The 27,219-nt window shown below is 40.9% G+C and overlaps 1 protein-coding gene and 1 long non-coding RNA gene across 4 annotated transcripts; one reads left to right on the top strand and one right to left on the bottom strand.

The window, feature by feature from the left end:
• The first annotated feature begins 211 nt into the window (after positions 1-211).
• LOC148903175 (uncharacterized) lies at positions 212-4,725 on the top strand. Its single transcript, XR_016115112.1, has 3 exons — positions 212-2,380; positions 2,491-2,511; positions 2,592-4,725. It is a non-coding gene; the product is annotated as an uncharacterized LOC148903175 (long non-coding RNA).
• A 2,272-nt stretch (positions 4,726-6,997) lies between these two features.
• acss2 (acyl-CoA synthetase short chain family member 2) lies at positions 6,998-21,797 on the bottom strand. Of its 3 annotated transcripts, none has more exons than XM_088997592.1 (19): positions 21,184-21,797; positions 18,528-18,723; positions 17,505-17,596; positions 17,307-17,410; positions 17,164-17,236; positions 16,841-16,916; positions 16,546-16,651; positions 16,013-16,057; positions 14,265-14,402; positions 12,382-12,552; positions 12,039-12,172; positions 11,820-11,952; positions 11,701-11,757; positions 11,212-11,292; positions 11,026-11,134; positions 10,860-10,928; positions 9,443-9,619; positions 8,028-8,102; positions 6,998-7,410 (listed from the first exon to the last, which is right to left on the bottom strand). In XM_088997592.1, the coding sequence occupies exons 1-19, from the start codon at positions 21,308-21,310 to the stop codon at positions 7,283-7,285; spliced, it is 2,091 nt and encodes a 696-aa protein (XP_088853718.1). In that variant the 5' UTR covers positions 21,311-21,797; the 3' UTR covers positions 6,998-7,282. The 3 variants fall into 3 exon arrangements, with proteins under 3 accessions (XP_088853718.1, XP_088853709.1, XP_088853726.1); XM_088997583.1 differs by having other exon boundaries at positions 16,013-16,060; positions 21,184-21,796; XM_088997600.1 differs by lacking the exon at positions 16,013-16,057 and having other exon boundaries at positions 21,184-21,796.
• Positions 21,798-27,219: the final 5,422 nt, after the last annotated feature.

Here is a 27,219-nt window from a genome sequence, read left to right as displayed (position 1 = left end):
GTAGAGAAAAGGAGTCAAAACATATCAGGAGAGCACTCACTAACTGTGGGTACCCTCAGTGGTCATTCAACAAATGTCAGAAAGAAAGAATAGCGAACGAAACCAATAATTCTCACAAAAAGGAGAGGAGTAGCAGTACCGTACATTGCAGGAGTTTCTGAAAATTACAAAGAGTCCTTTGGCAACATAAAATTCTACTTATTTCAAACCGATAAACACGTTAAGGCAAAAATTAGTGCATCCAAAAGATAGGCTACCAAATGAAAAACAAAGTAATGTAGTTTATTCCATACATTGTAAGAATTAAAATTGTAAAGAGCAGTACATTGGGGAGACTCAACAAATTCTCAAAAAAAGACTTTATCAACATCGCAGGGATAATACTAGTGGGCCTCAATCGGCAGTACATTTGCACCTAAAAGCTAGCAACCACTCATTTGACGACAATGAGGTTAAAATCTTAGCGAAAGAACATAGATGGTTTGAAAGGGGGGTAAAAGAAGCGATTCTTATAAAACAACAAAATCCTTCATTAAACCGGTCTGGTGGGGTGAGGTTCAATTTGGATCGTTCATACAATAGCCTGCTTAGGCAAAACAGGTTAGGCAACTTTCGCAATGCTGATGAGGGTCGTTATGCTGATGAGGTGATACCGGGGGGAGTGGGGGTAATAGGCCAGTCGTTAGTCAGGAATGTAGGAATCAGTGGGGCCACAGGGAGGGGTCCCCTGCCCCCTCCAACCTGAGAGTAGGGACCTATCATAGCCACCATGTCTGGACATTAGGGATATATAAATGGGGCCGATACGACCAGTCAGACCTCTTGGATAGGAGACGAAACGTCCGAAACCTTCACTTTTGTACAGATGACGGCTGAAGAAACCTTCTCATCGATGGACCACTCCTGTACGACTGAGAGCTTACACAGACGTGTGTAAATAACAGCTATATTTTATACTTTGTAGTTCTACGATGGTGATGGTGAAGGTGGTGGTGATGGCGTTGGTGTAAAGTCACATTAAAGAATAACCATCTGTACAAAGAACCGGAGTCCTTTGTTCGAAATGGAGTTACCCTGTTTGTGAGTTTCGAGATTAGATCTTCACTATTTCACCATACAGTGAGACCTCAACTTACGAACACCTTATATTACGAACTTTTCATCTTGCGAACGTCAAATTTATGAAAATTAAAACTTATAATAAGCACTATTTTCATAATACACACCCACCACAGCTGGTCCATCAAGCACACGACCTTCGGATCTGGCGGAGTGATCTTCGGTGGAAGCACACGACCTCCAGCCTGCAATACTTTCCACACCCCCTCTCATTGAATGCACATGTCAATCGCCTACTTGGAGCTTTTTGCTGATAATTTTACTATGATGAAACCGAAAAAAAACCAACACAGGTTCGTGTTCAGCCCAAGAAGACACAAAGTCGCTGAGAAGGAGATAATTGAAAAACACGAACGTGGTGTGCGTTTGTGTGATTTAGGGGCCGAGCAGGGCTATGCTAAGTCAACCATTGCTGCCATTCTCCGTGAAGGAAATAGATACATTTATTTAGATATATTAAACATTGTTCAAGATAAAACCTTAAAATAGTAAGTGTGATCAGTATCAATATTGCGTTGCTTGTAATCGATAGATAACAAAGCCCCCAAAGAGTTGGTGTTTGGTTGAAGACATATGTTTCAGGTGCCAGAAGATCTAAGGGCGACTGACAGACACAAAGGAAGTGTGAAATGACAACATCACCAAATGCTGGACAACGCAGATGAAAGGAACTGACCAAACACGAACTCGGCAGGACGCAACTTTTGGTCTACCTTCCACCAACGCCTGGAAGTCGGAGAACTACCTGGGAGCAGACACGTGAACCAGATCCCAGAAGGACCAAATGGGAACTTGATTTCTTTGTGTGGGCCACATTTGAATATGCATGTGGTACACCTTTAAATCTGGGCTCCTCAGTCTCAGTCTTCGTCTGTAGTTGAAAAACTTCTGTAAATTTGGATTAACGAAAAGCAGCTATCCGGCGACAGCGTGACTAAAGCTATTTTATGCGAGAAAGCACGGCTAATGCACGCCGTAATAAAGGCAATGTTGGCGAAGTGGAATGATGTGCAGGCTTTTACCGAAAAGTTTCATTCAGAAAACACTGGCTATGACAATCATCAACATGATGAACAATAATGTGATGCCTCAGCTTCATAAGACCTTACAAGTCAGAAAGCAACAGGTGTCAATTAAGAGGTTTTTAGTTAGCAAAAATGAGGAGTCTCCAAAGAAGAGAAGCCACACCAGAGGTTAAGTTACCAACAGTCCATATGGAAGGTGACTCTCCTTCCATAAGCCATCAACGACCATCAAAAAGGTAAATAAAACTTTATTTTACAGCACAGTTTATTTCTTTAATTGCCGTCATGTAATGTGCATCTATTTCCAAACGGCAATTCCCTTTGACCTTCAACCTCCAACATCAAGCCATCAATGACCATCATCAAGGTAAATAAAACGACTTTATTTTATAGCACAGTTTATTTATTTAATTACAGTCCTTATGGAATGTGACTCTTTCCAAACAGCAATTCCCTTTGACCTCGGACCTCCAACGCCATTCCATCAAGCCATCAATGATCATAGAGAGAGAGAGAGTGGCTGCCTTTCCAGCAGCTCATGTATTTCTTTTTTCTACTTTCATTCCTTTAATCACTTTGCTGCTGTGAAATATGAATTTCTCCACTGTGAGACTAATAAAGGCAAATCCAATCCAATCCAAATGTAAATAAAGTGACTATGATACAATGCAGTGTATTTCTTTCATTACAATACAATAGCACATTTATTATACATAGAATAAGGTACGTTGTGTGTAGTTGTAAGGATTATTTAGTTGAAAAGTATATTTTATGGAAACCCGGGAACAAATTATTCCCATTTTAATGGTTTCCTATGGGATTTTTTTTTGAGATACACACTTTTCACCTTAACACACTCTGTCTGGGAACCAATTAAGTTCGTAAGTTGAGGTCTGATTTGATTGACAGGAAGAAATAAATAAGTATAGACATTTTAGTAAATCAAAGCGATGCCTGGCTATAGACCAAACGGAGCATGCGCTGCTGCGAGTCAGTCGTATGAGAGTCTGTCAATTGCCTTCTCTCTCCGACCAAGACAGCAGTCCTAATAAAGAACCTCAACTCTATCCAGAAGTTGTATCATTACCGAACCCGCTTGCACAAAGTAACAAAGCCGGAGGACATGAATCGGGTCACAAAAACACAACATTCTGTCACCTGGTCTTCTTTTCCTTTCGGCTTTTCCCTTTAAGGGGTCGCCACAGAGAATCAGTGTCCTCCATCTTCAGAGGTTTGATTGGCATGTTGGTTTTGGCGAAGCTTTTACGTCGGATACCCTTCCTGACACGACCCTCTGTATTTATCCGGGCTTGGGACCGGCACAAGAAGACACTGGCTTATGTCCCCTTGTGGCTGGAGAACAAGCAACTCTATGTACTTAATAGAGATTAAGATGCTCAGTAAAAGGCTCCCAAACACAAAATCGGCACAGCAACACACAAAGCAAAACTATACTCAGCATTTGATGACAATGCTCTGATCTTACCATGAAAAGGGCATCTCTTTCCCTACATTACATCACAAACAGAACTTCAAAGTCCTTTCAGATGCTTTTAGCTTCCAGTCACAGTGTATATATCTTCAGTGAGCTTGTTTTCGTATTTAAGCATTTAATACAATAGAGTTGTCACCCGGTAATGCTGAAAAACTAGGAGGTCATACACCTGCCACATAAAGACCGGAAACAAATTCCTTGTGTGTCCTACATACTTTGCAATAAAGATGATTCTGATTCTGATTCTGATGAAGGCCCCGTGGGGAATTCCCACACCCCAAACCTTGTAATGTTTGAAGCTACAGTGTTTTGATACATTAAACTTGTCTTTCACAGCACATATAGGAAGGCAAAAAAAACTTGTTCTACAAACACAGCGACTATAACTTTCTGATTTTCTGCACCAACTGTACAACTGTTATCATATTTCATTCTACCGCTGATCACTTTAGCTCTGCTTGATACTTTGCACTTTGTCTCAAAGTTGTTACTGAGAGGTAGCACCTTGATTAAGGATTCGATTTGATTAGATTAGCCTTTATTTGTGTCCTCAATACTTATTTGTCATGTCTTTGTTATGATGATACGAGTGCAGTGTGTTCTACCAGAGACAAATTCCTCGTGTGTTCTACATTCTTGGCCGATGAAGGTGATTCTGATTCTGATAGTCTCCGAAGCCAAGACCAGCAGGCTCAAGGACAGTTTCTGCCACCAGTCAGTCCGGAGACTCAACTCCCTCCCAGCCCTGTCCACAATGCCCCTTCCCACTGCCACACTCACTGAACTCTGAGTACACGCTACATACTGTACTATCATCCTGAACTCTATTTTTTTTTTGTTCTTTCTAATTTTTCTGCAAGACCTCACTTCAACCCTTTCTTGTTGTTTGTTTTGCATTACTACATAACGTCACTTTATATACGTCACTACCTCACTTTCCAGACGACACTAGCTCACTTTACATTCAGAAATTACATGTATTATCTGTTGTCAATTGTATGTCTTTTTAGCCACGTTATAAGTGCCTTGCATGCCTTGCACGCTGGGTCCGAGAGGACATTATTTTCTTCTGTGCTGTATGTCATGCATATTAGCATATTTGACAATAAAGCTGACTCTGACTCTCTGAAAAAGCTGACTCTGATGTCATTGCAGAAAATGTTGTGTAAATTTGCAGCAGGTCATTCAGTCGCCCTGGATAGCATTTTGGGGGATTTTAATTTTCTTGTGTGGGTCCGAGGCTGGCCGGATCACTTCGAGAAATACTGCATATTCCAAAGCACTGTGGAAGGAGGCCAAATTCCTACCGAGAATGTTGCAGATTGTCTACATGAGGAAACATCACAAGCCCACCACCCTCCACCCCAATACATTGAGAAAACATTCAACGAAGCGTATGGAAAATTAAAGTTCAAGAGTTTGTAAGAGCTGCTATTTTGTTGAACGTAACATCTCGGCGGTGTCGGACCGTTTGCAATAGCGTATCTCGAGGACCTGCGACACGAGGGCCGTCCTCAACATGGAGTTGAGAATGGCCCGGAAAACGTGGAGGAAAATGAGAGGTGACTACCGAATTCTTGTATTTGTTTCTCATCAACAAACAAACATTCGATTGTTAACAAACAAAAAATGTTGCTTGTTTTCTCATAGCAAACGTGAATCACGTAAACAAGAGGGAATAAATCTGCACTCTGCAACATGCTAGCGATTGGGGTAAAGTAGCTAATATTATTTTTTTTTAATGGAGAAGATGATTTGGAGGATTCATATTATCGTTTTTGAGATAAAACACACTTGTACTCTTTGGCATTTGACTCATCATGATTCCCACTTGATCTTGGTTTCACTCCCCGGTGCTTTCTAATAATACATTTAATAATAATAATAATAACAATAATAATAATAATAATAATAATAATAATAATAATATCTTTATAACTGCTTTATTTCCTGTATATGATAGTTGTCCATGGTAAGCGCTTTGTTACAGCTTCAGCTGTTGTTGAAGCGGTATATCAATCAATATGTATTGTATTGTATTGTATTGTATTGTATTGTATTGTATTGTATTTTACGATTTGTTTAAAGCACTTTGGTATGGGCGTGATTTCTTTCAAAGCGCAAAATAAATTAAGACGAGTTGAACAAAAACTCGAGGCTGCTTATCATCCTGTTCAGATTATGAATGTAGAAAACTTGATTCAGATCTCAAAGTCAAAGTCAGTCTTTATTGTCAAATATGCTAATATGCATGACATACAGCACAGATGAAATTACTGTCCTCTCGGACCCAGCATGCAAGGCACTTATAATTACTTAACAATTATAAACATGAAAACTATCCGTAATATTTCGAGAATCAACAGAGAACCTGTTGGATCACCACCTAAACAAGAAAACTGGTTCAGAAGTGAGAAAAGGCAACGGGTTTGACGGGGAAGTGAGCTTCATTTAAGTTAATCACCACCCAATTAACTTTTTTTGCCTTCTCAAGGAAGTAGTTGCGGAACGTATGGAGGAGGAGCAAGTGAGCAAGACAAAGGAGACTCGTCTACATGCCAAAGGGCCTCTGATGTCAATTAATGTGACTCTATCATCGAGATCTCATTTGTTGTTGCAATGCACCGTGGGATGAAATGCCAGGATGCAAGCCAAGTTGTATTCCTATAACGGCAGGAGGCAAGTTATTCAAATGACTCATTTCAAATGAGTCAGAAATAATGTATTTTGGATTGGATAAGCTTTTATGTTTCGCAGTGGAGAAATGTACATGTTACAGCAGCAAAGTTATGAAAGGAAAGAAAGAAGTATAAAACCAAACTACAGGAGCTGCTGTAAAAGGAGCCACTCTCGCCGCACCATCTTGAAGTCAACAAAACATCATAATGTGACAACACAAAAGACAGTCATTCAATCCTAAGCACTTTCTGCACCCTCTTTGTTGTATGAAACAGTTCTAGATGAAAGAGGAGAGGATCAAAGCATCCTTTTCACCGGTGGATCACAGATGTCATGGTGAAATGTGCAAGTCTGCTACATGCTAAGTTTTGAAAGCAAACAAAGCTGTGGCATCCATTGTCTCACATCTCCTGTCCGACATAAATCCGCTTCATTTCCAAGCCGCGACAATTCCACATACACCGACGTTCCTTTTTTCACATCACGGACTCCTCAAGCCATGCATCCATCCATTCATCGTGGTACTTTTACCGTTAGATAAAATTTGCCTTTTTTTAACAGGTGTTTACTGCTGTTTTATCAATAACAACGCCTTTAGATGAAAATGGCCTAAGCAGGGCCTTCAGCCTTGTGTTCTTGTACCAGTGCACACTTTTCAGACATCACAAGACAAAGTTGATAAGAGCACAAACATCTTTTTTATGTTTTAATCAAAAACATCTTTGTTTAAAAACACAACAGACAAAAAATACAAAGAGCAGACATGCCACAGAGCTAATTAGATTAAAATGTTGACAACATAAAATAAAGTAAGCTTGATTGAGTATTGGATGTGTGTGCAGAGAGTGAAAACAATAGCGATTCAGCCTTGTACAGTCACACCTTATTCTTCAATTATTGTCGTTTGTTAGCAGAAGATCAAGTCATGAGTTAGTCAACGGATCTGGTATATCCTGCCATGTTGTCACACAGGCGTGGAGCATCTGTTCTGGAAAAGCTGCTCGACCACCGAAGAGTCGGCTAGCGTGGAGATGTCGCCCAGGTCCTTCTCGCCGCCGGCTATCTTGCGCAGTACGCGGCGCATGATCTTGCCTGGAAGAGAAAACAGTTCTTGGATAAGGATTACGATATAGAAATCAGGCTTCGATGAAAAGGTTTCTTCAGCCATCATCTGTACTTCTTTGAAGGTGTCGGACGTTTCAGTGGAGGCCCAGAGAGTAGTCCTCTGCTCCCCTCAACCTGAGCGCAGGGACCTATCATAGCAGTGTCCGGCACCGCCATGTCTGGACAGTAGGGATATATATAGGGCCGATACTACCAGTAAGACTTTAGTTTGCTGAAGAAGCATCTTGGATAAGAAGCGAAACGTCCGACACCTTCAGAGAAGTACAGATGACGGCTGAAGAAACCTTTTCATCGATGGACCACTCCTGTACTACTGAGAGCTTACACAGACGTAAATCAGGCTTGGGTCAGTTAACCACTTTCAAAAAAGAGTGCTGTCTCAAAACCGTCTTGACTGAAGAGTAATCATGTCATTTTCAAATCATTTATTTGATCAATAATGGTAAGGGCATACCTGACTGAATTTCACACGAAAAATCAGTGTGTACACCATCTCAATGTCCTTTTTTTGACGTTATGCAACAGGTATCAGATTTTTGGGGTGTAGTGGCATCATGTACGGATTTTTGCACCCCAATTCTTACCTGATCTGGTCTTGGGGAGCGCTGGAGCATCTTGAATGAAGTCAGGTGTGGCAATGGCACCAATCTTTTCACGCACTGTTGACCAACAAGCAATTGGAGGGGAAGGTGACAAAAACAAATTACAATTGACCAAATTTACCAATGAGGATGCACTGTAATCCAAAAATATAACTTATGGTAATATTCCTGACTTGCTTTTTTTGCCTGGAGATTTCGATTTTAATGCATTCAATACAATTAAATATAATAATACATTAACATGTTTGATTAAAAAAACGACATGATTTTTGTCCCGATAAAGAATTAAGTCTACATCAGCCTTTGGTGAACGTTTTTCAACCTTTTTAACAATCAAAATGTTTTTACAGTCAAAAATCTTTCAGCTCAGCAGTATTGTATTTAATATCACGATGTACACCAGGTTTGTCTACTGACCAAATATGTACATATAGAAGAGTAAATATAAAACAGCACTTGTGTTTTTACACCCATCTTTTATGATGTGAACCAGTGTTTGAAATAACATCTGCCCGGTGGCCCGGGGCATACAACTTTTACGTTGGGAGTACAACTTTCAAAACGTCTTGGCCCGGGTGGCCGACAACTTCTTCAAGAAAAAAAAGTGTTGTTTTTCAAATCAAACGTTTGTTTTATTCAATAACGTAAAAGCTACAAGCAAAGCGCTACAAGCCACTGGACTCCTATTTCTAAGCGGCTCTCAAAACTTTCAAGTACACTTTTCAGTCACGGTATAGTCCGAAGCATGGAACAGGCTTCTGATTGGCTGCCGTGTATGCAAATTGCCAACTCAGCACGGCAGCCAGTCAGAAGCCTGTTTCGTTCTTTGGACAATACCGTGACTGTAATGTGTATGTGAGAATTTTGAAAGCCGCTTAGAAAGAGGAGTCCATGTGTCTTTGAGCAGACAACGCAACGCAAACAATGCATTGTGCACAATGACGACAAATGACAACTGGAGCAAAATTGTCACCAAGGGATATTTACCATAAATTAAGCAAGGGAGCAATTGTGGTTGGTACTTCCTTAATTTAAAAAAATCCTTTGTACTTCTCAACAATGTTTTTTTTTTTGCGATTAGTCGTCCTATTGTGTTTTAAGTTGTGAAAAATGGGGCAGGTAACTTTATGGCCGGGCAGGCAACTTTTCAGAGTTGTCTGCCCGGGTGTCCACTAACTTTGTCATGAGTTTCAGACACTGCTTGAACGTAAACAAAATTCTGAAATCAAAGCCCATATTTCACAATAGCCCTTTTTTGGGCAGCCGTTATTGAGTTCAATTCAAGAAAAATGAGAACAATTAGACAAGTGTTGACTGGGGGGGGGGGACAACAACAGTTTGAGCCGAGTCATGAAAACACCAAAGAAAAACAATCTGGAGCCTTTTACTGAAGCTACCTTGATTTCTGAGCTGGACCTCTAACGTGCGATTGAAGACGACACCTTGACGTAACGTCACAAAGCAGTAAAGACTTTCTCCTTTGACGGGGTGATGTCGACCCACCACGGCAGCCTCGGCGACGGCCTCATGCTCCACCAATGCTGATTCCACCTCTGCCGTGCTCAGCAAATGACCTGCAAAGACGTATTAAACTATTGTCAGGCAAGGGATGACTGACGTGGCTTTGAAATTAAAATGCCCCTGAGGAAAAAAAGGTGGTTTGAATTGATTTTTTACCTTGTGCTGATAGAAAATTCAAATGAAAATAGAATTTTGTTCATCTCGTCTCCCACTGATGTATCCTTGAATTTTTCCAATGTTACTCAACCATTGATTCTCTTTGAAAGGCAGACGAAAACAGATTTGGATTTGCGCTGCTGACATCTGGCAGCAATCAGCAAATGTTATGTAACGTTTATATATCATACTGTAAATAAGTGGGCGGCCCGGTAGTCGAGTGGTTAGCACACCGGCTTCACAGTGCAGAGGTCGCCGGTTCGCGTCCCGGTCCGGCCTCCCTGTGTGGAGTTTGCATGTTCTCCCCGGACCCGCGTGGGTTTTCTCCGGGTCCTCCGGTTTCCTCCCACACTCCAAAAACATGCATGGCAGGCAGATTGACCACTCCAAATTGTCCCTAGGTGTGAGTGTGAGAGTGACTGTTGTATGTCATTGTGTGCCCTGCGATTGGCTGGCAACCTATTCAAGGTGTCCCCCGCCTCGTGCCCAAAGACAGCTGAGATAGGCTCCAGCAACCCCCGCGACCCCAATGAGGAATAAGCGGTACGGAAAACAAGATGAGATGAGATACTGTAAATAAGATATAATATTGGATTGGATTTATATGAACACCAATTCTTGAAAATAAAATACACCTATAAGCTTACTATTAAAAAATAAATAAAAATCCAACATTGCTATTGAATAAATACACTTATTCTCTGATCTCGCTGAAGAAAGCTCTTCAACCTTGAAAAATACACTTAAAAAATACATTTGAGAAAAAAAAATCATTACTATATCTTTTCCAATTTGGGTCAAAATATACATTTTTGAACTATAAATACTTACAGTAAAGTCTCGTTATATCGATATTCAAGGGAGTCCGAAAAAATATCGATATAACCGGGACTATCGATATAACCGACCCTGTTTGCATGTAATTTTCTCCGTGCGTGCATAGAAATAGTATCGATATAACCGGGACTATCGATATATCCGATATCGATATAACGAGACTTTACTGTATTTATTTTACTTGTGGGTATCATTTTCCCACTTAAAAATACAAAAACGTTTTCTTTATTCTAAACTTCCGTCTTCTAATATTCCCCCATTTTCAATGTGGCTGAAGAGAGAAAGGAAGCTTTGTCTCACCTGAGACGTTAAGCATGTCGTCTATCCTGCCAGTGATCCAATAGTATCCGTCCTTGTCTCTACGGCAGCCTCCACATGGAAGAAAACAAAACAAAACCAGACAAAACATCCACATCATCAACTGAGTGATGGACAGTAACAACGCCTTACTGTTGCATCACCTCACCATCCCCAGTCACGTAGTATCCCGGGAACTTCTTGAAATAGGTGTTTTCAAACCTGCCATGGTTGCCAAACACCGTCCTCATCACGCCGGGCCATGGCTGCTTGAACACCTGTTTGGATTGTCAAACATGACGTCTTTCCATCTGCTGTCAAGCCAAGCAGAAATGTGAACGGGGGCACTCCCTACCAGGTAACCTTCACTCGGACCCTCCAACTCCTCACCCGACTCGTTCAATATGGCTGGCACGACTCCGAAAAATGGAAATGTCTAAAAGAGACGAGTTTCTTGGTATCCACCACCAGTGAAAAGGTTTCAAGGACCCAAGTCCAACATTGCTCAGGAAGAAAAGTAAGCTATTTTATGTATGCAGCAGCCATTTTAGCCATTTCCAGGGTTGAAACTTTAGTTATTTGTATCGAGGATGAGCCCAAATCAGAAGCAGGTATGATGGCTGCTCAGTTGAGATTTTTTTTCACGACACAATGTGTACAAAGCCAATCAGAAATCAATTCAGAAAGTGACATTTTAAACTTATCTGAGTTGATCCGGTGTTTTAAGAGTTGGAGCAAGAGGAGATTGTTATCAAGATGTACGTATGTCGGACCTTTAAGTGCTAAAGTGCAGCATACTTTTCAATCGTGTGAAAGTGGACTCTTCACTTTATAATTGACTTACAGCAGACCCTGGCTTCATGGGTGTGGCTGCCGGTAGAGGCGTCATCACATGTCCGCCCTGGAAGACACAATGCAGTTATAGAGGTGTGTCTAGCAGAGGACGCAGCCGAGTGAACTCACTGTCTCTGTTTGCCAGAACGTATCAACGATGGGACATCTACTATTTCCGACCACCTTGAAGTACCACTGCCAAGCCTCAGGGTTGATTGGCTCTCCGACCGTGCCCAAAACTTTTAGAGAGTCTCGCTTGTATCTGTGCATACACAAACACACATATGTCAAACTGAAGTGGCGCCAAGATGTTGCGGGGCTTGACCGAAGGGATAGTAAGTCGCTCACTTTCGCACTGGATCGCTTCCATACTTCATCAACAGCCTAATGGCGGTGGGCGCTGTGTAGAACTTGCTCACATGATATTTGTCTACAATTCCCCACATTCGGCTCACATCCGGGTATGTGGGAAGACCCTCAAACTGAAACACACACACACACACACACACACACACACGCGCACACACACACACACACACACACACACACACACACACACACACACACACACACACATATACAATGTAAACAACTCATGTTGAAATCTTATTAAAGCCAGCCCCGGCCATCATTGACCCGCATGCAGCTCCGTCTCTGAGCATGACCTCCCTCCCCTCACACGCCATCTCACCAAGACGCTGGTGGCGCCATTAGCCAGGGGCCCGTAAGTGATGTATGAGTGGCCGGTGATCCAGCCGATGTCAGCCGTGCACCAGTAAACATCGTCAGCCCGGTAGTCAAAGACCAGCTTGAAGGTGGCCGCGGTGTAAAGCATGTAGCCACCGACTGTGTGAAGGACACCCTGGGGAAGTATACATTTCCGTGTTTATTGTTGTTGTTGTTTGTCTTTTTATGACCACGGGTGCAGATGAGCGCCGACTGTGATCATCTATAAATTAGAAATATAAATTATAACTAAACATCAATGTCTATTTCAGTGAAAAACATTAAAGGACAACCGACGTCACTTTTTTGTTTTTTAACTGACATCAGAAAATGTTTTATAGCATCTAAAATACCCAAAACACGCAGTATGATGTTTTTAGTCAAATGCAAAACACCAATAAAAATCACTTAAAGTGTCCAAAATCTGCAAAAAATTGAGCTGCGAATTGGGCATTTTCAGAAAGTCACGCCCCCAGTTTGTGACGTCACACCACTACGTCTTGCATTGCTGCAGAATCAAAACAATGGCTTCAGATTCGGAGAATATGCTTTCTTGTTACACATCCAGTTATGAATATGATTCAAATAGTCCTGAAGAGGAAAGCATACATGTTTGCAATCGATTAAAGAATTTATTTGTGCCATTATGAGGCAACATTGAGGGGAGATGTCTCAATGAAAAAAAGAGGCACAAAATGGCGACCTCCTGTGGCCACCTCCGTTTCCACAGGCTGATAAATTCCTTATATGGCGCTTGGACACCCTCTTCTGGCCTTCTGGCGGCTTTTGGGTGCAACACGAGGTCCCCAGACCAAACAAGCACAGCAAAATACATTGACATGATGGAAGGACCGCTACAATGCGTCTTTTTTACAGGCATGGGGAGGTCCTTTAGTGACGTCACGTAACACTGAAAAGTGTACAGTAAAGTCTCGTTATATCGATATCGGATATATCGATAGTCCCGGTTATATCGATACTATTTCTATGCACGCACGGAGAAAATTACATGCAAACAGGGTCGGATATATCGATAGTCCCGGTTATATCGATATTTTTTCGGACTCCCTTGAATATCGATATAACGAGACTTTACTGTACTTGAAAGTTTTGAAAGCCGCTTAGAAAGAGGAGTCCACGTGGCTTTCAGCAGACAACGCACAACATTGCATTGTGTACCATGACGACAAACGACAACTGGAGCAAAATGTTCAGCAAGGAATATTTGAGAAGGTTTCTTCAGCCGTCATCTGTACAAAAGTGAAGGTTTCGGACGTTTCGCCTCCTATCCAAGAGGCTTCGTCAGCGAACTAAAGTCTGACTGGTCGTATCGGCCACATATATATATCCCTAATGTCCAGACATGGTGGCGCCGGACACAGCTATGATAGGTCCCTACTCTCAGGTTGGGGGGGCAGGGGAACCCCTCCCTGTGGCCCCACTGATTGTTCCTATTTCTCATCGATGGACCACTCCTGTACGACTGAGAGCTTACACAGACGCAAGGAATATTTGCCATAAATTACGCAAGGGAGCATTTGTGGTAGGTACTTCCTTAATTAAAAAAAAATCCTTTATACTTTGCAACAATGGGTTTTTTTTTGCGATTAGTCGTCTTATTGTGTTTCAAGTTGTGAAAAATTGGGCGCGCACGTACGTATGTATGTATTTCACGAGTTATTTAGTTGGTTGGTTAGCTATAGATTTCTTTTGAGACATCATATATCCAAAAAAAAAAATCTTCCAAACAGATTTTTACTTGCTTCGACACAAATTTCGATCCGCAAGTTAGTCCGCCATTCCCACCCTTCGTGTTTCCATGCATGAATTCCATGTGGTTTGCTCTACCTTGGGCTTGCCGGTGGAGCCACTAGTGTAGAGGATAAAGAGAGGATCTTCAGACGCGCACCACTCTGGTTCACACTCGTCCGACGAGTCAGCCATCAAAACGTGCCAACATCTGTCCACTTGCGGATTCCATGGCACCTTGATGATATGAAGATTCCAATGTTACTAACAGTGAACAAGGAAACGCATAAGCTCATGATTCATACCATCCGATTCTCACAAATAAGTGATAAAAGAAAGGTTAGTCAGACAAACGAGTCTCCAAACACACCGCAAACGGCCCACCAGCATGAGCTAAGACAGGGGTCGGCATATCAAAATGTTGAAAGAGACATATTGGAACAAAAAAAAAAAAACAGACTCCTATTCTTTGCCAGGACTCTCTATGAATTGCCCAGTAAACATTATTTTTACTACAGCCACCTGACTGACATCCTACCCTGCCCATAGAAACGTGTGTCGCAGGCTGTGACGCAAATCCGAGATGAGGGAAATGTTTAAATATAATATTTTAAACGTATTAAGAAAACATTATGAATGTTTTTGCCATGTTATTACTACTACAGAAATAATATTAAAACAAAATAATATATTTCCACCACCCATCTTTTCCATTTCTAAACTGTTTTGAAAAAGCTTCACAAAGCCACTGGATGGCTCCGGAGGCGCAAGTTGCAGACCCCGAGCTAAGGAAAAAGAAGTGATGTTTATTAGAGCAAAAAAGGAAATAAAATCAACATCTATGTCGAACATACATGGGATGGTTCTTTGCAGTGACATGTTTACAACAGCAGAATGTGGTGAAACATGCACTGTGATTGTTATCACACTAAGTGCTAGGCAGACAAAAACTAGTTATTAGGTGAAAAAAATGCTCGCTGTTATCCTCATGCTGATAAAAACAAATCTGGATGCGTAAGGAGAGCTAGTGTGTTGAAGGACAGGAAAGAGAAAAATGTCATTCCAAAAGCCAACAAACATCTGAGAACGTGGACAACCGTTTCTTTTAATTCGGGGGGGGGGGGGGGGGGGGGGGGGGGGGGGCTCTAGTTGGTGTCAACCAATGACCAATTTATACATTTTCATATAAATCACAATTTTAGAGTTTGGGGCCCACTTTTTAAGGAAAGTGGTTTGTCAATTAAGGTAAAATGTAAGCAAGTTCTGGTTAAATTAGTGTTATTGGCATAAAAAATGGAAAAATAAGGGTCTGGAATTTCACTAACATGTCAAGACAGTGTCATCTTTTCAGATGTTTGCGCCTGTTGACCACACAAATAGCCTCGTGCTGTGGTGGGGTAAAAACAATATATTTGTTCAAATATTTTTGCCTCCAGTTTTGACAAGGCTGACATTTTTGATGGATTCTATGTTGAGTATACTTTATACTGAGATGTAATTAAAGATGCAAGCTTAATGAAATGATGAAATTTTCCTGTTCATCATCACGAGGAGCGTCACTAAATCACTTACGAAATCATATTGAGGAGCTCTATAATGCAAGATACTTGCAACAACCTGGTGGATTTTCAGGCAGGTTATGGCCTCCAAAAAGCACCATGAAGTCAACTTCGCCATTGTCATTTAATCTCAATGTTAATGCCAAGTGGGACATACAAAAGGTATGTGTAAAAAGCACAAGCTTGATTGGTTTTACCATTCACCATTTCTTTGTGAGTCAACCCTGGTGCAGGAGTAGGAAAAACACAATGTGCGGTAGGGTTTTTGGCTGAAAGGATGATGAGTACCTGTGGAACAGGACGAGTTTTTCTTACTCTGCCTGTTTCTGTTCCCTTCTGGTGGAAGGAGAAACATCAAGCAAGGATGATCATGAAGGGTACATGTTATTTTCAAAAGGAAAGTAAAATCAACAATACCACCAGAAGGAGCCTGTCTAAAAAAGTCCAAAGGCCATCAGTTTTGTTAAAGTCAAAACAATTACTGTAAAATGTCATTGAGAACTTTTCTAAATTACATTGATGTTTAGCAGATAGAACCTCTTGATGCTTGGATGTCATCAATCAATACAAAGCAAACCAATTAAGGTGGCAAAGAGGAGAACATAAAAAGCATAATTAACTTAGCTGGTAAAGCCTTCAAAAACTATAGAAAACTACTCAACTTTGTTTTATTTGTGCAACAGGTGTCCCAGGAGAAACACTTACATTTTAAAATGTGTATCCTTCAATAGAGGCTGGTTTGGGTATTTCATCATTCGATAATGTATCACTTTTGAGATTCTGTAAATTATCAAATGAATGATTGTGTGAAAAAAACTCACCTGGAGGTCAGGACAAGAGCGTTTGGCGGGAGGAGAGTTTGGAGAAGGGTGTTGTTGTTCTTTGGATAAATGTTTCAACACGATGCACCTCTCAAGTGAGAATCCTCTGGACGCATAAGAAAAAAAAGAATACACACTACATCCTCGTCACCCTTTTTCCTATTTAAAAAAGCCATTTTTCCTACGGAATGCATGCACGGGAAAAAAGTCTCTTTGTTATCAGTAACTCAAGTTTTAAGATAAAAAAAAGACAAAGCAAAAACAAATCTTGACAATGTGTGTGAGTGAAGAGTACTTGTCTGTGCATTTCTGGAGAGCTTCGTCTGTTAAAACCTTCAAATTGATCAGCTTGTCCCCTCGGTAGAAGCCATCTGAAGGAGGGTGTCAACCACAGATTTCATTTTTGTACATGACATGATCGTATACTGTATACACATCCTCTGCTACTCTCATTGGCTTATGTTGAAAATATGTGTATAGTTACTGTCCATTTGATTTTCATACTCTAAAGTGCTACCTTTACAGGAAAACAAGCTTCAATCACAGGAGCTTGGTTGCTTGAAAAGTATATTTTCTAGTCCATTTTATGTTGGCACAGACAAAAAGACATGAAGTTACCTGCAGTGATGAGGAGTGAACATTGCGAGTCCACAATCCGGTCACAGAGCGATTCAGCAGAAAATCCTGCAAACTGTCACAGCGCATTTCAGTGTCATTAACCATCCATACGCTCCCAGCCACGATTCTCGCTCCCTACGTACCACGATGGAGTGAACGGCTCCGATGCGAGCGCAGGCCAACATGGCCACCACCAACTCCACCACCATGGGCATGTAAATGGCTATTCGGTCCCCTTTCTTCACCCCTGCCGGGCACAAATATTCACAATGTACAATTAAATGAGCATCACATACAGTTGCTGCTGATGGGCTTGTGAAAAGTGGAAACACTAAAAGTACCCTGTGACTTTAGTACATTAGCAAAGCGACAGACACTGTTCAGTAGCTCTCTGTAGGTCACAGTCAACTCATCACCAGGCTCGTTGCCTTCCCTGCAAAAACAAGCGCAATCAAAATTCATGATTTGCTTCAAGAGAAGGGACAGTGACAATTGAATTACGATTTTTATTCGCAAACAAAACAAATTCAGAGGAATTACTTTCTCATCATGCAAAGTTTACTTATTTTTAATTTTTAAGATTAGAAATTATGTTGCCAGACAGGCTGCCATCTGAACTCATGGGGTGGCTGCTTCCATCCCCGCCACAGCTGAGGTCAGGAGGGGGAAATCAGGTGCAACCTCCGGTGCCTGTATCAAATGCTCATTTCGATTATGTAATACAGGGAAAAGTCAGCATGTCAGACAGCAAAAATATTTTTAGGTTCTTTGAAAAGGAGAACATGGAAAATAATGAAAATGTTGGTGCTCAAACAAAGGGCCCAAAAAAATAAACAATTTCATTCGCTGTTGTTTTTTAAGTGCTCTGGAAATAGAGATTGAGTAAGGTGGTTTTAATGTCATTAAATGTAGAAAGATGTACAAGATGGCTTTATCCCTAACAGCCCACCCCATGACAATTGGATGTACGGGATGACCCAAAAAGATGCGTGGCCATGAAATTATTAATTGTGGCTTTGATTAAAAAGTTATGTATTTCCTACTGAGTCCCTCACTGCAGCAATGTTTTCTCCCGAACAGAGTCAAAGTATCCACTGCATCAATTTAGCTGCATTCGTCATTGTAACAAAAAAACAGTCAGCAATTATACGGGATAAAAAGGCCCTCCTAAATCCAAACAGTGATTTAAATTAGCGTGTGACAACTTATTGTATGTTAAGTGGTCTGTGCTCCTTCATACTTTGTGGACGCGAAAGTGCATAATGTTTCCACTATTACACTTTAACAAACAACTTTTCAATACCTAACGATCAATCTTATGCAGAACAGGTTTCAATTGCTCCCGTTGTCAGGATCATACTGACCAGTAGAAGGCCACCTTGTCGCCCAGCTTCCTCTCGTGTACGTTGCGGTCGAGCACATTGTAGCAGATGTTGGTGGATGCTCCCTCCATGCACTTGATGAAAATCTCACCTTTGGTCACGTCAAAGTTGTAGTCCATGAATTGACCCGTATGTGTGGTCTTCCAGAAGAAGTCCTTGGCCATGTCACCCCAGAACTCTGTGGGCCCATGAGACAATTCTTACAGATGCCAAGGAGCTAGTACAGGGGTGGGCAAACTTTTTGACTCGCGGGCCGCATTGGGTTCTAAAATTTGACAGAGGGGCCGGGCCAGGAGCATTTGGAGGGAGTGTTTGGGCCGGAAATACTCCGAACAAGTTATGTCCATAATTTATAAAATCACTTCAAATGACTTCGACTGAGCGTATTTTACAAAGATTCCACAGCATATAGCTATAGTTTACGTTTTAAGACTTGCGCTGAATATATGAAGTCTTGTTTTCGAGTTGATGACGATCCCCATGTGACGTCACGTTTGGACCGCCCTGACCGAGAAAGCGACATACAATGCATTTTGGGTACTTTGTTTAGTCTGAAAACTTCGTGTTAATCTGTGTTGATGGCGAAATTAGAAGGAAAACACATAAATAACGCCATGGTGAATCGTTGTGTGTTGCACCAAGACAACTATTTGATATTCGCTGACACAAATTCCCAGCTGACAAATCAGCCCATTTCCAACGGAGCTTGGGCGCAATCTTCTGCTTTTTCTGGGTGCTACATTGCTGTCATTGACGGCTCGAATTGATATGGGAGGACTCCTAGAATCAATTGCAAACATTTATGCTTTCCTCTTCAGAAGAACAAGAACAAGAAAACATCTTCTCCGAATCTGAAGCCATTGTTTTGATTCTCGAGCAACCTTCTGAAACTGGCCATTTCCGGATTCATTTTGAAGTCATTTTTATTGGTGTTTTTCATTTAACTAAAAATATCAGCCTGCCTGATTTGGGTATTTTAGATGCTATAAAACGTTTTTTCTGATGTCAGTGGGAAACAAAAACAAAAAATGGTGCCGGTTGTCCTTTAAATGTAGTATGTACAAACCTCATAGCACAGTAAAAACACTACAACCCAATTTATTAACTGTCTTTCAAATGTGAAAAATATCCCTGATCAGTTAATAAATTTGTCTCAAGGAATATGCAAGATATGGCATTTACAAACTATTTCGCAGATACTTGGAGGAGGAAATGGAAATAGATTAAAATAACATATGCACTGTGATTTATCAAGATTGCGTCTGTTTTTAAGTTTCCATCGAAGGGGCAAAGAAATCAACATTTATTGAAAAATGGAATCACTTTCAACATTCAAAACATATTATTACACAACGAAATATTCAAGCTCAATAATACCTACTTGTGTTAAATCATAGATGGTTTGTCCTGACCGCGCGCTCAACAAACTCCTCACTGACGCTCTCGCCTTCACGCGCTAACAAAACACGTGTACCGTCGCCGAGCACACAAACATAGACTACCTGCAGTTGAAATTTGCATACTCGGCTCGGCAGCCAATCAGAAGCCTGCTTCTTTCTTCCGGACTTTCGCAAGCGTTACAAAGTCGTGCAATTGCATGTCATTTTCCAAAATAGATGCACAGAACCTCAAACTAGAAGAAAGATTCAAAAGAAGCTAACGACATATGTGACGCTACAAAACGTAAATTTACATTAAACCGTGACTGTAACGTGTACGTGAGACTTATGAAAGGGGCTTAGTGGCTCGTAGGAATCAATGCAAACGTTGCATTGTGCACAACAATGACAATCGACTACTGTAGCAAAATTTACAGCCATGCGCATTTGCCGTAAAGTAAGCAAGGTAGCATTTGTAGTTGGTGCATTCTTGATTTAAAAAAAAACTTTATACTTTGCGACAATGTTTCTTAATGGGATTGGTCTCATTTTGCTTCAAGTTGGGAAAAATGGGGCAGGCAACTTTTCAGTTATCTGCCCTGTTGTTCGCTAGCTTTTTGTCATGAGTTTTAGACACTGTTTGTACTATAATTTGGGCAAGTTCGGCGGGCCGGATTGAAAAGCCTAACGGGCCGTATGTGGCCCGCGGGCCGTAGTTTGCCCATGCCTGAGCTAGTAGGTAGAGTTAAAGAATGTGGAAGGGATAAGTATCATTGGGCACTACTCAACTGTTTATTTGTAACTTTTTAAGTGAATGAATGCGATGTGCAGTTTTTTAAATGTGGGGATATTATAATAACCACGGAAGCAATGTCAGAACACAAACTCCACAGAGAAAGTCCAGAGCACGGATTTGAATCAGTATCTCTGAGCTGCGAGACAGATGTGCTCATCACTATATTTGCTCTTTCGGATTTTGGATTTTATCTCCTTTTTTTCAGTGTTATCCAATGATTTGGTACATCACAAATCGTGTTACGTGTTTTTCTTGCATAGGCTCTTGCGCAAACTAGTACATTGTTTATGACCCTCGTGAGGATAAAAGCGGATCGGAACATGAATAAATGAACGGATGCATGAATTAATGTTTTACGAATTACCCATTATTGCAGTAGTAGTGCAGAATTATCTTCAACACGTAATCAATTGCACACAATCGTTCACGTTGACCGACTAGTGGGCGAACGCATCACACTTACTGTCGGGGTCCTCGATGGATTGCATGTACATTTCCTTAAACTTCTCAAAGGTGGGGACGTGAGCCCCCTTGCGCATCTCCTCACCCCCGTGAAAGACGTCATCCTCGGGCGCCTTGTCGGGAATCATACTCCAATGAAGCGTTGGATGCTAACAGAAGCGCACAGAATGAATCACTGCGAGCGCGAGGAGGCGCTAGTTTAGCCACACTCAATACGCCACTAGTTTGCTTGTTTTTCCCGGGTGTATGCTAGCAAAAAAGAGCGTCCTTTGATTACTTTCGCGTCGCTTCACTGTGTTGATGCTTGGATTAAAAAAAAAGAGTGAGGGACGAGGGGATCTGCAGATATGTTAAGTGGAGGACGCAGGCGTCGCTAAGCTAACGAGCTAAAATAGCAGAGACGAGTTGTTACAGGCAACGACGAGGGTCAAGGTTCCGTCTTTCTTGTCATTAATTGTTTCACTTTGTTTTTCAAATATACATTTAAATTCCAAATGGGGCTCTGCTTCTTCGCGTGCCAAGTAGAGGAGGAGTGGTGACCGAGTGTTTGAGTGAGCCTTGGTGAGGGTGGCAAAGTCTACTTATTTGACAAGCACGACGAGTGGCACCGACCTCCGTTTACCCCTGCCCAAGTAGCCAATCAGAAGCGTGGTGCGGTCACAAAACCACAGAAATTACAAAATTATCAGTAGTCCAACAAAAGTAACGTTCGACACTCCCGCCCAGCAGCCAATCAACACACGCGGGGCGTTCACTTGATCATCCGTCTCTACACAACCTTGCACATTACATTTTCGTTTTCCTGCAAGAGGCTATCGAGATAGAGTATGTATTTATTATATATGGTGCTCCTACACTCGCATTTCCTGGTAATTTCTTGATCATTACCAGAAGTAAATGCAACTATCCCAGGTCATAAAACCACCCAGTGTTCAAAATGCTAGTCTGTCCAGATATACAGTAAAATATACAATGGAAATGCATCGATGAAAAGCTTTCTTTAGCCGTCATCTGTACTCTTTGACTCTTTATATATATATATGTAACGGAGTTGTGCGCTTAGATTATTAAATTATGAAGGAAGTGACGCAACGGCGCACAGTGTGGCACTATGTCCCGCCCATAGTTTCCAGAACAATCTCGAGGAGATTCAGGGTGAGTCGCAATTTTCTGTTGGTCTTGATTAACGCGCATTTTCATGACAATATCTTATTTTGTTTCCCCTTTTTTACTGTCTAGTGTTATCTAATTAGTTCCCTTATTCATTCGAGTCCAGATTACTTTTTGTGTCATTATTTACTTCACGTTTTGTCGAGTGGAACTTAGCTTCATAGTGCTTTTCTATTGCGCAGTTAATCACAAGACGAAACCCATGCGACTTCACCCATCCCTTCTGCCATACTGTGTTGCAGGTAATAATTGTTTCATTTCGTTTTATTGAACAATATTTAGTTTCTTGTGTCGTGTCTCATTTGCCCGTGAGTGTCCGTGGCTGGTTGAACTGTGCGCCAGCCATTACAAGCGCACCGCGTGTTCTGCCGAGTCTCCGCCCATGATGCGTTCAGGGACATCTTGTAAATAACAGTGAACTTGTGTTGTATTCTCTTTTTCTGTAAATAACCACTATACGATCACACGTTGTTAATTCTGTTTTGTTATCTAGAATGTTTTGCATTTGAGAACAATCTCGAGGAGATTCAGGTTAATCACAAGACGAAACCCATGCGACTTCACCCATCCCTTCTGCCATACTGTGTTGCAGAAATAAAAGAAATAAAAAGACACATCCACGCGTCTCGTCTTCATTAATACGGCAGCATCGTGGAGATGAAGACAGTCACTGTTGTGACACCCGTCACATTGGTGCCGTGACCCGGATCACAAGTGACTCTCCACTTCGGACCGGGACCGCGATGCTGCACAATGAAGACGCTGTGCAGTCCCATCACTCGGTGGACGGTGTGTCGACCCCCGTTTTGGAAATACATGTAGTGTGTTAATTGTCTGACCTGCTGTTTTGCAATTAGTGTGTTTTTTTTCATGTACGTGTTTTCGTGTGTTAAGTCTAAGAATGAGCTCCTTACATTTAACCAGTAGCACACCTTTGAATGAGTGTGTTGCTAGAGGTAGAGGCTTCCCAACTGTGTAACAGTTGTATAGTGCAATCCAGAGTGGTGTAGGTTGTACAGAGGGGAATGGGCAGGTTCAAGCTGAGGCCACTTATGTTAGTGGGGACAGAGTTCCTTCCCAGACCCAGTACAGTGCATCTACGACGAGCGCACAGACAACTGATACACCAGCAACAGATACCTTTCTCCAGTCTGTCACAGTTATGTAGTGCTATGCAGGGTGATGTAGTTTGTACAGAGGGGAATGGGCAGGTGCGAGCTGAGGCCACTTATGTTAGTGGGGACAGAGTTCCTTCCCAGACCCAGTACAGTGCATCTCCGACGAGCACACAGACCCTGACACACCGGCGACAGATCCCTTACTCCAGTCACCTGACGTAGTTGGTCAGATGAGTGACATAATTAGACAGCATTTTTGTACATCCTTGCCCGATAACCTTGTCTATTGTGCCTGTTGGTCTTTCTGTTGTCTTCCGTGTGTATGTTGCCTCACTTCTGCATAATTTAAGGGGGGTGTATGTAACGGAGTTGTGCGCTTAGATTATTAAATTATGAAGGAAGTGACGCAACGGCGCACAGTGTGGCACTATGTCCCGCCCATAGTTTCCAGAACAATCTCGAGGAGATTCAGGGTGAGTCGCAATTTTCTGTTGGTCTTGATTAACGCGCATTTTCATGACAATATCTTATTTTGTTTCCCCTTTTTTACTGTCTAGTGTTATCTAATTAGTTCCCTTATTCATTCGAGTCCAGATTACTTTTTGTGTCATTATTTACTTCACGTTTTGTCGAGTGGAACTTAGCTTCATAGTGCTTTTCTATTGCGCAGTTAATCACAAGACGAAACCCATGCGACTTCATCCATCCCTTCTGCCATACTGTGTTGCAGGTAATAATTGTTTCATTTCGTTTTATTGAACAATATTTAGTTTCTTGTGTCGTGTCTCATTTGCCCGTGAGTGTCCGTGGCTGGTTGAACTGTGCGCCAGCCATTACAAGCGCACCGCGTGTTCTGCCGAGTCTCCGCCCATGATGCGTTCAGGGACATCTTGTAAATAACAGTGAACTTGTGTTGTATTCTCTTTTTCTGTAAATAACCACTATACGATCACACGTTGTTAATTCTGTTTTGTTATCTAGAATGTTTTGCATTTGAGAACAATCTCGAGGAGATTCAGGTTAATCACAAGACGAAACCCATGCGACTTCACCCATCCCTTCTGCCATACTGTGTTGCAGAAATAAAAGAAATAAAAAGACACATCCACGCGTCTCGTCTTCATTAATACGGCAGCATCGTGGAGATGAAGACAGTCACTGTTGTGACACCCGTCACATATATATATATATATATATATATATATATATATATATATGTATGTAACGGAGTTGTACACTTAGGTTATTAAATTATGAAGGAAGTGACGCAACGGCGCACAGTGTGGCACTATGTCCCGCCCATAGTTTCCAGAACAATCTCGAGGAGATTCAGGGTGAGTCGCAATTTTCTGTTGGTCTTGATTAACGCGCATTTTCATGACAATATCTTATTTTGTTTCCCCTTTTTTACTGTCTAGTGTTATCTAATTAGTTCCCTTATTCATTTCGAGTCCAGATTACTTTTTGTGTCATTATTTACTTCACGTTTTGTCGAGTGGAACTTAGGAGCATATGCGCTTTTCTATCGCAGTTAATCACAAGACGAAACCCATGCGACTTCACCCATCCCTTCTGCCATACTGTGTTACAGGTAATAATTATTTCATTTCGTTTTTATTGAACAATATTTAGTTTCTTGTGTCGTGTTTCATTTGCCCGTGAGTGTCCGTGGCTGGTTGAACTGTGCGCCAGCCATTACAAGCGCACCGCGTGTTCTGCCGAGTCTCCGCCCATGATGCGTTCAGGGACAGTGAACTTGTGTTGTATTCTCTTTTTCTGTAAATAACCACTATACGATCACACGTTGTTAATTCTGTTTTGTTATCTACAATGTTTTGCATTTGAGAACAATCTCGAGGAGATTCAGGTTAATCACAAGACGAAACCCATGCGACTTCACCCATCCCTTCTGCCATACTGTGTTACAGAAATAAAAGAAATAAAAAGACACATCCACGCGTCTCGTCTTCATTAATACGGCAGCATCGTGGAGATGAAGACAGTCACTGTTGTGGCGCCCGTCACATATATATATATATATATATATATATATATATATATATATATATATATATATATATGTGTGACGTGCAGTCAGGGGAGGCAGGTGTGAGGCTGTGCCGCACCTGTCATCGTGGAAATATCAAAAGACAAAATAAATGAAACATTTATATTTATTTAGGGAGACAGCAGCCGGCTGAGCCTCACCATGGATTGCGCAATCCCTATGCTAACTGTGCTGGCTTGCTCTGCAGTCAGACTGCATTGCTGTCCCTCTGCATATCGCTATTAAAGTTTTCAAAAGCTTTTCGTATATGAACTAAATTTATACAGTTTAGCTGGTGTATATAATGTACAGTCACTGTACATTATAAACAGTGTACTACAGCGTTTATTTTATTTTATTGTTATCAAAACTGTGTGCATAGATGATGCACGCAGTTCTCCTGCCTCATGACAGGGGGCGCTGGTGATTAGATTCTTCTTGTGACTCTTCGGCTGGAGAATAATAGAATTACTGACAGCGAGCTACAGTAAAAAGTTAGCGAGTTTAGTGCAAACATCCAGTCATTTTTTTCGTGTTGCTTTGCCTTATTTTCAGAATGGCGGATTACATATCTAAATTGAAAGAATTTTCTAAACTGGACTTTCAATCGAAGCAGGAGATAATAATTAAACACCAGACTGTATAGCTCACAAACGGTGAGGGATGAATGTAAATCTCCTGGACAGCTTTTTGGTCAAGAAGGATCTCATTGAAACTATTCCTGAAGCGACAAAGTTGCTCCAGCTCGTGCTCACTGTTCCAGCTACTACAACATCAGTGGAGCGGTCATTCTCAGCACAAAAGACTGAAAACATACAGTCGGAACAGGACTGATCAAGGACGACTTTCTTCACTGGCAGTGATCTCCATTGAGACAGAGAGAGTTGGACTTCATTTATAAGTAAAGGTAACACGAAAATAACGTTTTTTAAATTCTTTTTTCTATGCTACAGTTTGTATACAGTATATAAAGAATGCTGACATGACATTTCAAACAAAACACGTTAACTGTTGCCAATCAAATGGGGAATAAGATACTCTGTTGAGTTCTTATGTTTGTAAATCTGACTGTGATGACGTCAGGGCCTCACCATCCATGAACCTCACCGCACGTCACTGATATATATATATATATATTTATATATATATATATATATATATACAGTAAAGTCTCGTTATATCGATAGTCCCGGTTATATCGATACTATTTCTATGCACGCACGGAGAAAATTACATGCAAACAGGGTCGGATATATCGATAGTCCCGGTTATATCGATATTTTTTCGGACTCCCTTGAATATCGATATAACGAGACTTTACTGTATATACATATATATATATACATATATATATATACACACACATATATATATATATATATATATATATATATATATATATATATATATATATATATATATATATATATATATATATATATATATACACACACATATATATATATATATATAGATGTATACACACACACATATATATATATATATATATATATATATATATATATATATATATATATATATATATATACACACACATATATATATATATATATATGTATATATATGTATACACACATTATATATGTATATATATATATATATATATATATATATATGTATATATATATATATATATATATATATGTGTGTGTGTATACATCTATATATATATATATATATA

This window comes from Hippocampus bargibanti, linkage group LG01, assembly GCF_051943395.1.
Source record: "Hippocampus bargibanti isolate YZ-2025 linkage group LG01, ASM5194339v1, whole genome shotgun sequence".
Classification (NCBI taxonomy): Eukaryota; Metazoa; Chordata; class Actinopteri; order Syngnathiformes; family Syngnathidae; genus Hippocampus; species Hippocampus bargibanti.
This window is presented reverse-complemented; position numbering and strand designations above follow the sequence as displayed.